At 30.1% G+C, this 16,864-nt stretch overlaps 1 protein-coding gene across 1 annotated transcript in view; it reads right to left on the bottom strand.

Annotated features, from left to right (window-relative positions):
- Positions 1-4,290: 4,290 nt before the first annotated feature.
- The window catches only part of LOC149555195 (cytochrome P450 720B2-like), a 43,088-nt gene continuing 30,514 nt past the window's right edge, over positions 4,291-16,864 (bottom strand). The window contains exon 8 of the mRNA XM_089829262.1: positions 4,291-4,480. Within this exon, the coding sequence (XP_089685388.1) occupies positions 4,390-4,480 (91 nt within the window). The 3' untranslated portion in view covers positions 4,291-4,389. The remainder of the gene's footprint in view (positions 4,481-16,864) is intronic.

Here is a 16,864-nt window from a genome sequence, read left to right as displayed (position 1 = left end):
AGAAAGTAGAAATGGAAGGTACACTTAATGTCAAAATAGCAGAAGTAGAGGTTATACCAAAACCTCATAGAGTTGCAAGAAGTCCTACAAGGATCCCTCCCATTGTTAAGGAATAAAAACTAGTTGAACCATTACTTGTAAAGGCTATGAGATAAAAGGCAAAGGCATTAGCACTTGACCCAAAGAAAGAAAATGTCTCCAAAGAAAACAAGATGGATAAAGGAAAGAAAAATGAGAAGAGTAAGGATAAAACAAAAGAGCCAAAGGAAGAGGCATCAAAGGTTGTAGAGCTCAACATTGAGGAAGACAAGAAAAAATAGAAACCAAACTTGAAGAGAATTACAACTAGAATAGAAAATAAAGATAAGTTGGATCATGATCAAGCAATATCTGAGAATTCACGTGTTAATTATCTACTAAATTTCAAGAGGATCCTATTGCAAATCAAAGGTATTTTTCCTAATTCAAGTTATGAAAAATGTGATATAAGAAGAAAAATCTCATTAGAGTAAGATCAAAGAATAATGGAAAATACTCTATGTGAGTTTTATACATTAATCACAATAGCTGAAATAAAAAGGATATGTGAAAATGCAAGGCCTAAAATGAGATGAAAGACAAGTGTAGTCAAAATCATGGCGAGGTTATATGAAGAATTTGGAAATGAGATCAAGAAAACTATAGATGAGGTTTTAGATGAACTTGGTGTAAGGACTTATCACACATTATAACCATCTGATAGGCTAGTTAGTATTTCCATTATATAATAATCAATAAAACCTTTGGAGGAAGCAGAAGATGTTAAATAGTTTTATAGCATAGTTAGACAACCTAGTTTCTTTGTTTCAAGTGTTCCAATCACACTCAATTCCACTCCAAATGAGAAAGAAAAAGAACAAGATACAGTTGTGTAAAATTGGTGAGAAATAATGAGATTCAAGACATGATGATGGAGGCCACCACAAAAGATGAATAAATTTAACAAGAAGAAGATCAAGATAAGGAAAAGAAAGAAGGGGACAAATAAGATGTCATCATAGAGAAAGAGGTCATAACTACAATTAATGAAGGTAAACCTTCATTTATAATGATTGATGTTGATACCCAAGGCGACATTCAATCATTCACACCTTTAGTTTAGGTAACCATAACAAAAGAGAACATCGCAGGGACATCATAGATAAAAGAAAAGGTAATAGAGACTACAACAACCACACCCACTTCTTCTTTTCAATCATTATTGGCAAGTAATCTGATTCATGACATTATAATTGTGTATAAAGATGATAATTTGAATGAAGAAGAATTAATCAAGATATTACTAGTGGCTTTTGCCAAAGATAAAGAGAGATCAAAAAGAAATTAGAAAAACATGCAAGGATTTTGGGAAAGGCACTAGATAGATTACATAAAACTTTTCTTGTGTATAAATATTTTGAAGGCAATGATTTGGTTGAATTTGATAAGTGTAATTGATGATTTTGATGCATGTTTCACCTCTCTTTGTGAATCCTCTAAGGCCAAGGAAGGACATGATTATACAATGGAGCAATTTCATAAGGTATGTGTCAATATTGAGAATGATGTAAAAATCATTGATGAAAGTATTAAGGAAATTAATGAATGTGTAAAAGAAGGGAAAAAATTATATATTATTTGTTTAAATTCTGAAAAATATGTTGAAGATGTTAGAAAATGAAGGAAGAGGGAGAGAAGTTGGAAAAACTATCAAAAGACTTTGCTAAAGCAAAATAAAGTGTTTTACATATGGATATATATGTGAGCATGAATGTCTAAATGTTGTCATCAATGGAAACACAATCTAATGGTAAGGTTTCTTGAACTTATGTTCATATTTGGTTATGGTTTATTTTGAATATTACCTAAGTACAACTCAAGAAAATTGTTAGCAGTTGTATTTTTTATTAGTGAGATCAGTTGAATATATTTTATTGGGCATGATTTGGAATGTTGGTAGAATGGATTCTATATATGATGTCAGTATGTTCACATAAGATGACATGTCAGCCAGTACATATTTTGGTTAAAGAATGTGAAGACAAGCTTACATCACAGAGTATAGGATGAGAGATAGAGATTAGACATTTTGGCCTAAGGAATTGAATTTCCTTGTCAATTCAATTACTTGACAAGGTAAGGACAACATCCTAAATGTTAACCCTTAACAAATTTTGATAATTTTGGTTTTTGATAAATGTAACACATTTCATCATTAAGGCTAACTAGAAAATATTATTGGAAACATATATAAGGGGGGTTATTTACTCATGTGAAGTATGTTATTGATATGAATATGACATATGAGCTTTGTGGATGATGTTATGATGTTTTTTTATGGTTAGATGTGGATTATTTTTATCTAGGTAGAATTGGATTTGAGATATTCAAAGGGATAATTAGATATTGCAAATATCAGTACAATTAATTTTGGTATCATATTTATTACTCATTGTATAGATTATCTATCATTGTAGAGCAATAAGCTCACATTATAATACAACTCCTAATAGGGTTGAGGCCTCTAACAAGGTTTAGTCCTCTCATGAGAACTAAAGTACTAAATGCATGTAATAACTCCTAATATTGTCTAAACTCCTAAAAGAGAACTTTCATACTAGTACATTATGGTGGGTACAATTCCCAATGGGATTTTCCCTTGACCAAGATTTTCTTGAAAATAAATCATGGTGTTATAAGTTTCTTAATGTTGTGTTATTTTCTTATAAATTTAATTATTTTTGGATGCATATGGTTAAGTTTTGAAATATATACTTGGTGTGAAACTTTTGGAAGACTACTTCACCCCCTCCCCTCAGTATTGCCTATTTCTTACAACATGTTATTCAAAATTTTAATTCCTATATAATTTGTACAATTTTGACATTGTATAACTTTTTGGACTTTTAAAACTTATTTTATTATTTTAAAGAATTTTTAAATGCATTTTTTTCCATCGATTCTCAGGTAAAGATCATATTTTTTTACCCTAATTTCTAGCAAGACACGAGGTATTATGGGTGAATGAAAGAAATTGATGGGGTAGAATAGTTAGGAAAATGGTAGAGGAAGCTTATATAATATTCAAGGACTAACTTTTTATGGGACAAATGCTTATCCATACTATGGGATTAGATATTCCAATGAAGGGGCATGGCATGGTACATTTCAATGGCAATATCCATGTCCATAGGAATGGACATGTCAAGAGGCTTTTTATTTAATAACATTTTTTACATTTTAAAGTCCTTAGAATCCATCAAGATCAAGGGGTCAATATGGATAGGATAGAGATATGATATGGCTAAGATAAATTATATCAAAATTGGTAAGGGGTTATGGAAGAAAGGAATTGATAAGATAATAGACATATGATTGGGAGGGTAAGCATATAGATAAATAGATAAGATGGATGATGCTTGGGGTGATCCTTAATCTTATGAAGTTCAAAGGTTAAAAAAGGAATGTAAGTGTAGATAGGATAAATCATGGATAATGGAGGATGAGGAATGATAAGAGATGTGGAGGATATGATAGCATAGTTGAAACTTGCCCTAGGTTGTAAAGTGAAAGAGGATGGTGGATTACACAAGTCACTTGTTTTCCAAGTTTTCATCATAGTACTTTCCCATGGAAATGCAAAAAAGTGGGTTTCACCATAGGACACATTATTTCTCTTGTTTTTCATCATATTTTTACTTTTGTATCATTTTTACTTTATTATCATTTTATGCATCACATAAGACACCTATTTGCTAGGTTTTCATCAAGGTGCTAATTTTTTTCTTTTTTGCTTAGCTCTCTTTTGTTATTTTTGACTTTCCTTGAGATAGGGGTTGTGTGATAGAAGATTGAGGAATGACTTAAGAATCTTATTATTTGGATAATACCATGATAATGCTTATTTTATTTACTTTATAAAATAAGTCAAAAAATATTAGAAGTAACAATTTGATTATGTTTTAACATTTTCTATTAATTATCATCTTATATAATTTGTATAAGCACTTATTCTACATAAATCTATAACAAAGAGTAGATGGAATATATGGCATCTTCAAGTCTAAAGAAAACATTTCAATTACAAATTCAAAGTGATAATTAAGAAACACAACCATTACAAGAAAAGAGATAACGACAATATAACCACAATAATTTATTTATCCATAGAGATTAGGAATGCCCTTTCATTAGGAAAGTCTCATAGCTAGTAATCAAATCTCCTTTAGTTTGTCTTTGAAAGAAATTAGGCATAAAACTAGGTGAAGTAGCTAAAGCTAAATAAATAAATAAAATCATTCAAATTAAATAATAACCAAAAGATTGATAATTAGTATAGAATTTGATTTCTCTCAAATTTTAATAGAAATATTAATCCTTAGAATAAAGTTGAAGTGGAAGTCCTTTAACCATGTGAGGAAATGGAAGATTTGATATCCTGTCCTTTACAAGCACATTCCACCTACAAAACTTACAAAATTTGAAGTTAGATATAGAAGAAGAAAAATAAGGTGGTCTTTAAAAATGATTAGCAATTGCTATTTATTTTTATTCTTCATTTTACAACAAATAGTTAAACTAATTAGAGTTTAAGAAATTTATTTATAATGATTAATGAATAGACAAAATAAGTAAATATAAACATAATATAATTCATAAATTTAATTAACTAATAGAGTTTTAATTGTGGGCTTGCTCTTGAATTTTATGTCAGAAAAATTGTTTCACATTATAAAACTACCTCAAAAAAATACGAAACAAGTTTTTTTAAAGTGTTAAACAACTTAGGATAGTTAGAAAATTTCTTTATGACAAAGTTATATATTGATGTGATTTATTTATGCTTTATTTTAAATCTATATTTTATTATTGTCAAGTAGAATACCTTTTAATATTATCTTCTTTTATTAGAATATTCTATTTTTTTATTTTGGAAAGAAAAAAAAATGAAAAATAAAAATAGCTTTATTTTTATTTTGTTTAGCATCATTAATTGTTTGCAATCTTATTAAATTATATAAGATTGTAAAAGATTCAACTATTAAATTATGCTTATCAAAAATCTTTAATATCTCTAGTATACACTTAATCCAACTTAATTGTTTTTTTTTCTTGATCGGTAAATGGTCAAAGCCTAGATTAATTATTATTATTTGTTTGAATTAATTATTTGAACCCAAGACCTCCCACATGAAAGGCTTGCAAGTTACCATTGTGTTGTAGGCTTTTGCCTCACCTTAATTGTTATAATTGATATATCCTATGAAATAGTTTATTTACACTACAAATGAGCATACTTATATTATAAATAATTTTGTGATTATCATAAGACTATTTACTTTCCATAATGGAATGAAAAAACATTTTAGAGATGTTAAATATTCAAAATAATAGTAAATATATATCACTAAATAGTGTATATAAACTATTACATTTATTTTATTTCTAATAATCATTATACAGGTCCCTTGGGCCTACATGATTATTTAGAGTCTTTTCTTACAAAATAGTGGTCCATGTTTTTGTAGGTCTATAGGGTTAGAAATTGTCTTACCAACTTAAGAATTATTTTTTCATCTATGCATTTTATTCTTCCCAAAGTTAAATAAATTTGTCAAAAAAAATAAAATTGGAAAGTTATTTCTTAAATTTATGAGTGGAACTCCTAAGTTGAAGCACACTATAGTAGCAAGTCTTATGCTTTTGCAAAGATAACTGAAATTTGTGCAAGCCAATTCAAAATTGTTACGATGACTAGCATATGGGGAGCAGGCCTGGAATTTTAAGTTTGAGGTCACCTCCAAATGTCATATGATTTTGCTATGACATTTTGATCATGTTAATGTCTTTCATTTTACTTTCTATAGACAAAATTCATTGTTATTCTTTTAATTTATGAATAATCAATATTAAATATTATAAGTTAAAAAATCTAAATTAATAATAATATATGATAAATTATATAGAATCTTTTTTTTACAAAGGAGAAAAATAAAAAATAAAAAAAATTAATAATTAATAATGCATGCGAATATCTCAAATTAAATACAAATTTTATGTTTATATACTTTATTTTAGAAAGATTCTATAAAATATAAGTATAGAAATGTAACATATTAATATCATAGCTTAGTAATATATGCAAAAATAAAAACATATATATTAAATACTAATATAATAATTATTAATAGTATCAAGTTTTTGAATCTATATTAAAATATTTGAAAATTTTATATCTACAATATAAAGTACATATATACATTAATAAAAAATATTTATTTTATAAAGTACAATACTATATAATTTATAATAAAACTTTATGGGTCATTAACGGTTTTATAAAAACATAACATGTCTATACTATGGTCTAATTAAATTATAGGCTATCATTTATGATTCAAAAGTACAAAAATGGACATAACAACCACCAAATTCCATGCCTCCAAGGGAGTATGCGAGTTGGCATCAATAGGAAAAAATATATTATATTATAGCACATAAAATATATAAAGTGCCAAAACAATATCTTTCTACCAAAAAGGAAATATCTTGGTCTTTCTCAAAATGAGAAATATATTTTGTGCTACAAATTTTGTTGATTTATTGATGATAGATTCATAGTCAAACAATATTTGCAATCAATGTAAACTTATAAATCTTAAATTTTTCTTTTTTTCTAAATTTGATAAATAAAATCAGTTTTTATTTAATTCACACTATTTAAATAAAGATTTTAACAAAATTAAACTATTTCATAATATTTCTATACAACTAATAAACTCATTTATTATCAAACTAGATAAGGAATCTTATCTTTGTGACCTAGAAATATAGAAACTTTCAATTTTCATTTGTTATTCCTCCTTACATTGATTTTTCTATGTCCATAATGATTTTCCAAGTGGTAGGATTCGGTCATAAATTTGATTAATTTTCTTTTGATTGCAAATTCCTTGTAAATGATAGGATCCACATGGTATGGGTCTGTTAGTTAGGTGTTTCCTTTCCTTTTATTTAAAGCAAAGAAGCAGATCCCTGGACATTATAGTTAGAGGTACTGATTTTTAGTGATATAGTAAGTTTGAGACTCATACTCCCAAACATAACCATATCCCTAGAAATAATTTCCACTTGGATATTTCTCTTTAAATCATCTTTGTATTCTCTCACATAGAGGATCAGTATGCCTTGTTTTAGTTTCTTCTCTATTTTAGATTTTCTTAGTTTCATTACTTTGGTGTTCTTTTAATCTCAGAAACATATGGTAGTTATTTTTATTGATCATTTAGATTAAGCTCTTTAGGTTTGGTCCTTTCTTTATCTTGGACTATATCAACCAGTGTTACAAAGATCATTGTTGTTATCAAACCAGGGTGGATTGATGGTGGTGATTTATGCATTTTGTAATCTTAGATTGGAAATCTTCCCCTTTCATTGGTATATCATGAGAGTGTGAACCCTCAATATAAACTAGAAAGGGAATGCTACCTTGTCTTTGATGCTCCTCTCTCATGGAGATTACTTTCCTTTTAGTCCTTGCATTAGGGTATGCAATTTTCATGTCTTTTTAGATTACTTTGATAACCATCCAATTAAATATAAATCAATTTTAGTTTATTTTATTATAAAATTTAGTTTAGATTGTTATATTACTATATGCAAATTAATCCTTGGTCATTTTTGACCTTTTGGTTCACTTTGTATCTCTCCACTTTCCTCCTATAATGGATAGCCTCTCTATATAAAGCGAGCTTGAGACATTAGCTTAATATAGGCTCAATATCTATTAGGCCCAAGTATGGAAACTATCATTAAGCTTCATGGACCTACACTCCAAACAACATTTTATGGGCCTATAACTAGAACTATAATTAGAAATATGTTGATGTCTACACATTTTCTGGTCATTAAAGTAGTATACATAATACTAGGAAACAAGTTCATTGTTAATCCTGACAGATACAAAGTTTTCTCTGACATTTGCACATCAATGTTTGTTGCAATGGTTCATATGGTGGAAGCCAAAAGACACGACATAGAGATTCTATTTAGGAGACTTTTTTAGAACATATATTTAGGCAATTTAGATAAGGTGTTGATAAATCTCAATGAAAAATGAATGATACCTAGACCTTGCAACTATGACCTTAATATGATGAGGAGGTAAATTGTTCCTCTTTTTCCTATTATATTCATTGAAGATCGCAAAAGATTTAAAAAATGGAAATCTATCATAAGGAGAAATGTGGACTTCCCAATGCACTTTCTCCATGTTAGATATCCTCTTGGGTATGAGTGGACTGATCAGTTTATGAAAGAGCATCAAGTTGGATTATGGGAGGATATTGACAATATCAATCATGAATTTATTAATTAAAATGATCCATATGATGAACTGTCTAATTCAAATGTAACTTTTTCTCGGTAATTTGGATTCAAGCCTTTACTTCTATATGTAAGGATAAGGATAATCGTCAGTTTGGATCGTGGATTTGAGCAAGAATTAGAATTCAAAATTCTCAAAAATTCCTAATCCACTATTTCTATTTGCAAAATGGGAATTGGAATTCAGGGAAATATAGACTTGGTATCCCCATTTGACCCCCAAAACAAGAATTCCATCTCCCCTCAAAATACTTGTTATTTGGAATCCACATTTTAAATCCCATTTTTTGAAAATGAGGGTTCCAAATAAAGTAAATTTTAGTTGGGTTTGACATTCAGATGATTAATTTATATTTTGGTTTTTGCCTCATATTTCATATAGTTTGATATGCTTAATAACAATAATATTGGTGGCAATATGCTCGATGGTGTTTAGGCTATGTCATATGTGAAAGTTATTTTTAAACCAAGAAACCTTTCTCATGTGTTGTTAATGGTTTAACTTATCTCACAGTAGTGAGCCTTCTCTCCCTCTTCACATATGGTCTGATCTGTACAGGCATCCTACAAAACTGGCCTGATTTGCCCCTTCGGTTTGACCTAAGAAGGTCATTATCATTAACATCAGTGTTTGATACAATAATCCTCCTCTTTCAATGTTATTTTCCTCTTTGGACAATGCATTTGTAAAGTTTATTAATAGTAAATAGTATGGCTCACCGATGTTTAAAATAGTAACAAGTTGATATTTGGGCTAGAATTGTATGAAGACTGGTAGACCAATATCATATTCTATGATTCAATACACTTGAAGGTTCAATTTCAATGACTTTGGGATCTATTCAAGGCCATAATTCTCTGAACCTTTCCAATAATGAGCTCTCTGGTTCGATTCAAGCAAGCCTCACTTTGTTGATGCTGAGTTCGATCGACTTTTCCAATAATTAGTCAACTAGTTTGGGGTATAGGTAAAATTTAAAATATGCTTATTTTAGTGATATTCCAATTCTATAAATATCCAACCAAATGGAGGAAATGTCTTTTGGCATTATCAATTATCTATGAACCAAACATTCGCAAAACCTTAATCTAGATTTCAAGTTCCAGAATCCCAAATTCAAATTTTTGAATGCCAATTCTCAAATCATATTTTAACAACCAAACAAGCCCTTTATGTCTATGTAAAGGATGAAAATGTATAAATATCTTAAATAACAATATCGATCATTAAAATTTGATATCATTTACAATTATAGGAAGTTTTATATTAAAAGACAACATATAAAAGAAACTTTAAAATGTTTTCATTATTTCATATGCACTACTCAGTTTAAAAGGGTATTAGCTAGGAAGGATAAATTTTCTAACTAATAATATTATATTTCTAAATATGTATTACATTTTGTTTAGTCTCTCAACAACCTGATCATAACCAAGTTGTGATTTTTAGGTATTATATACAAGGACTTCTCAAGAAATAAAGTAAAAAATTTGAAATCAATAGCAGGAGTTAAAAATGGTTAAATTTATCTGAGGAAAATCTATAAGAGGTAAACCAAGAGTACCTACACATCTCTTATCTTTGGTGCCTAATTGAAATGGGTCTTTTGATTTTTTCACAACCTTTAGTCTCATGGCCTATTAGCTATCAAAAATTAAAAAACTCATTTATTATGTGTATTCTTTGTAATAGTAATTCTATGGAAGTCAAGTTTGTTAACCATATTCTTTATAATAATAGTTTTATATTTATTACTTTTTATAAATTATTTTACTTTTTATATTTTTAAAAACCATAATTTTATTTTCAATTATTTCAATATATAAAAATTAATTTAATATGTGATATTGTTATCAAGATTTAATTATGTTATTTTTTACTCAAACTCACCAACCCATGTTTCATGAGTAGTAATTCACAAGAGTCTATCTCCATGAGTTTGAGTTTGACTCAAAAAATTACATGGTTGAATATTAATAATGATACAATATCATAATTTGACTTGTGAAAAATGTCTCCTACTTGTCATTAACAAAATAGTTTTTAATCATAAATATAAATATTTTATGCTTTCCTATTTGAAAATGTCTATTTACTCTAATGCTTATGTTATAAAACTTTATAATTATTAATAAGTATTTTATTAAAATTAGTTATAATAAGTCCAAGGGGTTTAGCTTAGTTGGTTGAAGAAATGAGTTCTCATTGTGGAGACCCTAGTTCAAATCCCAAGAGGGACATCTTTGTGGAATTCAAAGTTGTGACTCTTGGTTTTCTACTGGTTGTATTTGTCTCATTGTAAAAGGTGGATTCTAAGTTGTGAATTTTGGTCTTCCAATTGTTGTTTCTATTGTGGTTGCTCGTAAGGAGCTTGAATAAGATTGTAAGTCCCATGTTGTTGCTTGAATAAACACAAGATTTGTAAACAATTTCAATATAAAATTAGTTATAATAAATGAAATAAAAATAACTAGAATTATATAATCTTAAATTAATTTTTTTTTAAATAAAAAGAAAAATTCCTATACACACAAAAATACACGCGTGCAAGAAAATCAATTTCTCTCCAACTTACAATCATTTATGCAATAGTATGATCAAGATTATACACGTGATCCATAAGAATGGCTTGCAAGTGAGATCTCTCTACTCTTCACTCACATTTTTGATGCAAGCCTATTGTTATAGTCACTACCCCTTCGGCTCCTTTGAGTGCTTTCTCTTCATCTTCCCTTTCTGGTAGTGTTTATACCAAACCTCGAGAACAAATTCCAACTTACAATTCTTTTGTCGCATTGATGGAGGATCATCCGACATCAACGAAGAGGAAAGATGACCTAAATTCTTTCTCTGATATTTTGAACATAGCTCCAATGGGTCATTTTTCTAAAAGAAGAAGAATTGAGGGGGAATCCGCTTGAATTGACAAAGTTTCAAACCCCAATTAGACGTAGGAATGATCAAATATGGTTATTTTCTATTATCTCTTCCTGTAAGGTTTTAGGGGCTAATGGTATTTCATTGGGCATTAGAAATAAGACATCCCCCTTGACTCAACCCTTTCCAAGAAAACATAACAAGGATAAAAATCTTACGATCTCTTATCAAACTCTAGTGACAACGGTAGGGATTTGATCAAGCCCCCCAGGGTTTCTTAGATTTGGCTTGACAAGGAACCCCAAAACCTCATTATAAATGATATATAGTGTAATGGTTTGTGGGATTTCTATCTAACAAATAGAATTTCTGTGAAATGGAGCAGCATTGATCCATTTAGAACCCTAGTTTGGGGTTGGCTTGAAAAATCCTATGACGTCTAAGGAAGAATTTCTTCTCTAAAAAATGTTCTTAGTTGCAACTATGATTGGAAATTTTTTTATGTTGTCATTGATTTCAAACCTCATTGGTAAGATAGTTATTATCTAAGTAGAGTGTCATATCAAGATGATTGATAAAGAGGATTTGAGAAGAAGAGATTATAGAAGGTCCTAGAGGAAAGGTTGAGTTATGTGAAACTAGAATAGGAACTTGATCTAAGTTAGACCTTGACAAGATAATATGATTGTTTTTAAATCATAACCTAAGTGGAGCAAACAATGTTGAATCCTAGATGAATGATCAAAGATAAATCAAATGCATAGGCTTGACCAAGAAAAAGAGCAAAAAAATAAGGAACTAGAAGTTTATGTCGAGTGATGTAAGTGTTGATTGAGTAACAACATAAGCCAACCAAAATACAGTATTTGACCAAGTGTCAATATTGATCGAGTATCAAAGAGTATGTTTAGCAGAAAAGTTAGTAACAACTGAATAATTTAGTGATGACCGAGTGTCAAAACACAGTGTTGGTCAAGTGACAAGATTTTTGAGTTTGTGAGGAAATCTTGATCTCCATCCAACACAATTGAATTCTTGGAATATGTATAATGCGTTTAAGATAAGGATGGATTACTTGGAGCATTTAAATCAAGGGAAACCATGTTTGAGTGTTTCTAGGCATGGATTCAAAGAGAAGTTAAAAGAAGTATCTAGAAGGGGAGAAGGAGAATGAAATGATGGAAGGATTTGATGAATCTAACCAAACCCTAAGATCAAAAGTGGTGTTTAAGATGCAAAACATTGGAACTACCTATTTAAGGAGGCATAAGGGTAACCAAAAAAGAGAGGTGGACAAGTAGATGTTTTGTTGATGCTATTGATTGACAAACTTAAGTAGGAGGCTGAGAAGAGTTATGAAGAGATGAAATGTGATCACTTGAAGGATTTCCAAGAAGATCAAAGAAAATGATGATAATGGAGGTCAAGCAATGAATCAACATATGAGCTACATTCTGAACTGTATTTTCAAAATGAGTTGTATTTATCAAATCAACCTATTGTTACTTTCTAACCATTGTATTAGTATTGAAATCCTTTAATCAAGGTTGACCTAAAATTCATTTGTAAATCCTTTAATCAAGGTGACATTCTAATGGAATGTTCTAAAGCCCTCTAACTAGACCACTCCTTACAAGGTGATTAAATCCTTTTAATAAGGTTACATTTAACAATATGTTTTGTAACCTTTAACAGGGTTGGCTCCTCATAGAGCTCACTTTAGAAGAGTGAAAATTGGTAGCATGATGCTGGTAGTTTTTCCAAAATCAGGTTTCCATGTTAAATCATGGTGTCATACTTGTGTGGATGTTATTTGAGATGTTTTACTATTAATGTTTTACATTCTGCAAAGTTTTTTACTATTAGGATAGTGGACTACAAGTTTTATGTTGTTGATTATTTTCTATAGAGACTAAGCTACTTAATGATTAGATTTGAAGCATTTGAAGTGATTAAAAGTTGAATTGGTACATTTGGACCTGAGGATAACTAATTACCCCCTCCCCTCCTCTTAGTTATTCTAAATCATTCTAACAATTGGTATTGAAGTTTTGGTGCTTGTAAAGAAAATTTTGATGGTACTTAAAGCCAAAGATCAAGATATAAAAGGAGGTACCAAGGCTAAACAAAGAGAACTTCCTTGCATGGCAGAGTTTGATGAAGTTGCACTTGGTAGGAATTGGAGGAGCAATATACAATTTGACACATGTATATGTAGAGATACCAAGACCTATGATAGCTCAACAGATGAAAGAGAAGCAAGAACACAATCAGACAATAGTAAAGATTGCATCAACCTTAAGCTATACTAAGTTTGATGATATAAAGAAGTGCATTACTAGCAAGAAAATGTGGGATACACTATAGACTATCTATGGAGGAGAGACAAATGTTTTAAGACAAAATTTAGAAAGCTTAAGAGGCAAGTTTTAATGAGATGCAAATGTCAAAAGGTGAAACCATTGCTCAATACTGTGGATGAGTCAAAGATGTGGTAAATGCTATAAGAGAATCCAATGGAAAGATTGATGATGAAACTATGATTAGCAAGGTACTGAGAACTCTACTTCCTATTTATGCTATTAGAGTTTCTGAAATACAAGAATTGAGGCGTACTCCTAGTAAAAATCTAACTTTGGAAGGATTAGTTGGTACACTTACTACTTTTGAATTATCAAAATTTAATAATTTTACTCCTACTACTATTAAATCGGCTTTCAAATCTCAATTGGTTCTTATTAAGAAAGGGAAAAAAAAAGTGTGAATAATGATAGTGATATCTTTGATGATGATCTTGACAAGCTTGACATTAATGGCTAGGAGACTTCCAAGCGGTAAGGGAAAATTCAAAGGTAAACTTCCTATAATTTTTTTCATGTAACAAAGTTGGTCATATTATTGCAAGATGTCTTGACAGATAAGACAAGGATGAAAGAAAATAAAGAAAGTATAAAGGCAAAAGAGATAACAAAGACAATAGAAGAAACAATGACTACAAAGATAAAGATAAGAAACCTTGTTATATTGATGAAGAAGAAATTGAAAATGAGTCTGATAGTAATGATGAAGAAGTTGTATATGTTGTTATGAAAGAATATTATTATGAAGATGAGAAAACTGTATTAATTTCATATGTGAGTAAAGGTGATAGATGAATAATTGATAGTGGTTTCTCACATCACATGACTAGAGATAAAAGTAAACTTGAAACCTTGGAACAATATAAAGGTAGCTGTGTCAAGTTTGGTAATGATGCACCATGTCTTGTAAAAGGTAAAGGATCAATAAAATTGGCTGATAAGATCAAGTGTGACAATGTTTATTGGGTTGAAGGACTTAATTATAATTTGTTGAGTGTTGCACAATAGAAAAAATAAGGATATAAAGTTGAATTCCATCACAAGAAGGCCAAGATATTTAATGAAAAAGGTGAACTAATTAGAAGTGGAGAATAGACAAGAGGTAGCTTGTTCTATCTAGATTGATTTGATAAGACTTGATTATTTGCACAATTTGATGATATATGGCTATGGCATAAGAGGTTCTGTCATGTGAACTTTGATAATTTGGTAAGCATTAGTAAGATTAAAAGAGTAAGAGGATTGCCAAAATTGAAGAAACCTAATAATGCTATGTGTAAAATATGTCAGTTGGGTAAAATGACAAAATCTAGTTTCAAGAGCAAGACCTACTCATCTAATGATATTTTAGAATTGGTTCATACTGACCTTTGTGGACCTATTCGAGTGCAAAGTTACTATGGTGATAAATTTTTCATTTTATTTGTTGACGACTACTCTAGAATGATGACTGCGATGTTTCTAAAAGAAAAATCTGATGCTTTTCAATTGTTTAAGTGGTATTTAGCAAAGGAAAAATGTAAAAGTATGAAGTGCTTGAGATCTGACAAAGGACAAGATTTTATCTCTAATGAATTCAACATATTCTGCAATGATAAAGGAGTCAAGAGATGAATGCCAGCACCCAAAACCCCTCCACACAATGAAATAGTTGAAAGAATAAATAGATCAATCATGGATTGTGCTAGAACAATAGAAATGGAAAACTTGATGCTAAAAGTGATGAAGGCATATTCCTAGGATATTCCACTAAGAGTAAAGCTTATAAGTGTTTGAATTCTAACACTAATAAAGTTGTGGAAAGTGAAAATGTGAAAGTTGATGAATACGCAAAAAAGAACCTGAAGATTACAACACAATTATTATCTCAATGAAGGTGTGCCCTATACCTTACCTGAGCCAGAGAACAAGGCTACCAAGCAACATCAAATTGAGAATGTCAAGTTGTAGCACTAGGCTACCGAGCAACAACATAATGATGTTGAGATACAAGAAGAGGCTGCTGAGCCCAGGAAGCCAATGTTGAGCAAACAAAAGAAAAAGTAGATATACATGAAGTGGGAAAAATATTCCTGGGTGCCTTAAAATATCAAGGATAGGAAAAATATTGATAAACCCATGAAACCATTCTAGAAGCTTGAAATTTCCCGTGAATGCCAAAATACTACCTACATGCCCAAAAACTGTTGGCATCAAATCGGGAAAAAAGATGGAAAAGGTAGCTAGTGCCGATAACATTTATTGGTGGCCTCAAAAGTGCTTGCCTTGCTAGAATATTCCCAAAATCTATAAAAAAGAATTGATGGAGGAAAAAAACTTGGCCAAACTATCGCTGATGGGGCCTCTAGGCAATGACATGGCTTCTTAAAGAGATCTCACATGTGGAAAACTATGTCAGGCCTTTGGAGGAAAGGATGGGGGCATTGGGCCTGATACTTGCAAAAGGAAGGCCCAATGAAAAATTAAAAACCTTCGCCTCATATGTTGACTAAGATTGAAAGAAAAAAGTGTGGCTCAAAAGGGGTTGCATGCTTTGTGTTAGACCTAATAGTGGGTATAGTTTGTATAGGACCTCAGGAGTCCAAATGGTACTAATGCAAAAAAAACATACATTGCTCCCAAAAGAACATGCACAGAGCTTAGAGTAGGGCCAAAACCAAGGCCCGAGATTTAGTATTAGTAGGTGTACTTGCTTGCATGGGCATTTCAAACCATTGATATACATGGGTGTAGAGATTTGATAGGGTCCATAGACCCAATAAAAACCTATTAAAAAAAGTGCCCTCTTTGATGAAAGTGCATGCACTCCTCGATAAAATAGTATGCATTTTTCACTTTACATGCAAACTTTTAAAAAATGATCTCACACATTTTTTAATAAAACAAAAAATGTTTTGATTTTTATTTTATTTTACCAAAAAAAAACAAAAATCCTACCTCAAATTTTTTTTCCAAGGCCTTTTGTCTTAACTTTCAACTATGTCCAAATTGGACATATTTTATATGAAAATGATGGTTTTTATGTATTGCAAATCCAATTGTGAAGTTCGTTTAAGCCCAAAGTGCTCCAAAAAATGGCTCGCCTCTAAATCCAATAAAAAAACCTCTGAAACCTTCAAACCCTTCAAGCTCTAAAATTCTTCAAAAGACAAGAATAGGCAACAGAAGTTCAAAGCTCTGATACAATATAGAAGTTTTCAAAACAAACTTTATAAAGCCTAAG

This window comes from Cupressus sempervirens, chromosome 5 (genome assembly GCF_028749045.1).
Source record: "Cupressus sempervirens isolate cs-2001-9-10 chromosome 5, ASM2874904v1, whole genome shotgun sequence".
In the NCBI taxonomy this organism is placed as follows: Eukaryota; Viridiplantae; Streptophyta; class Pinopsida; order Cupressales; family Cupressaceae; genus Cupressus; species Cupressus sempervirens.
Note: the sequence above shows the minus strand (reverse complement) of the source record. Positions and strands in the feature narration are given on the sequence as shown.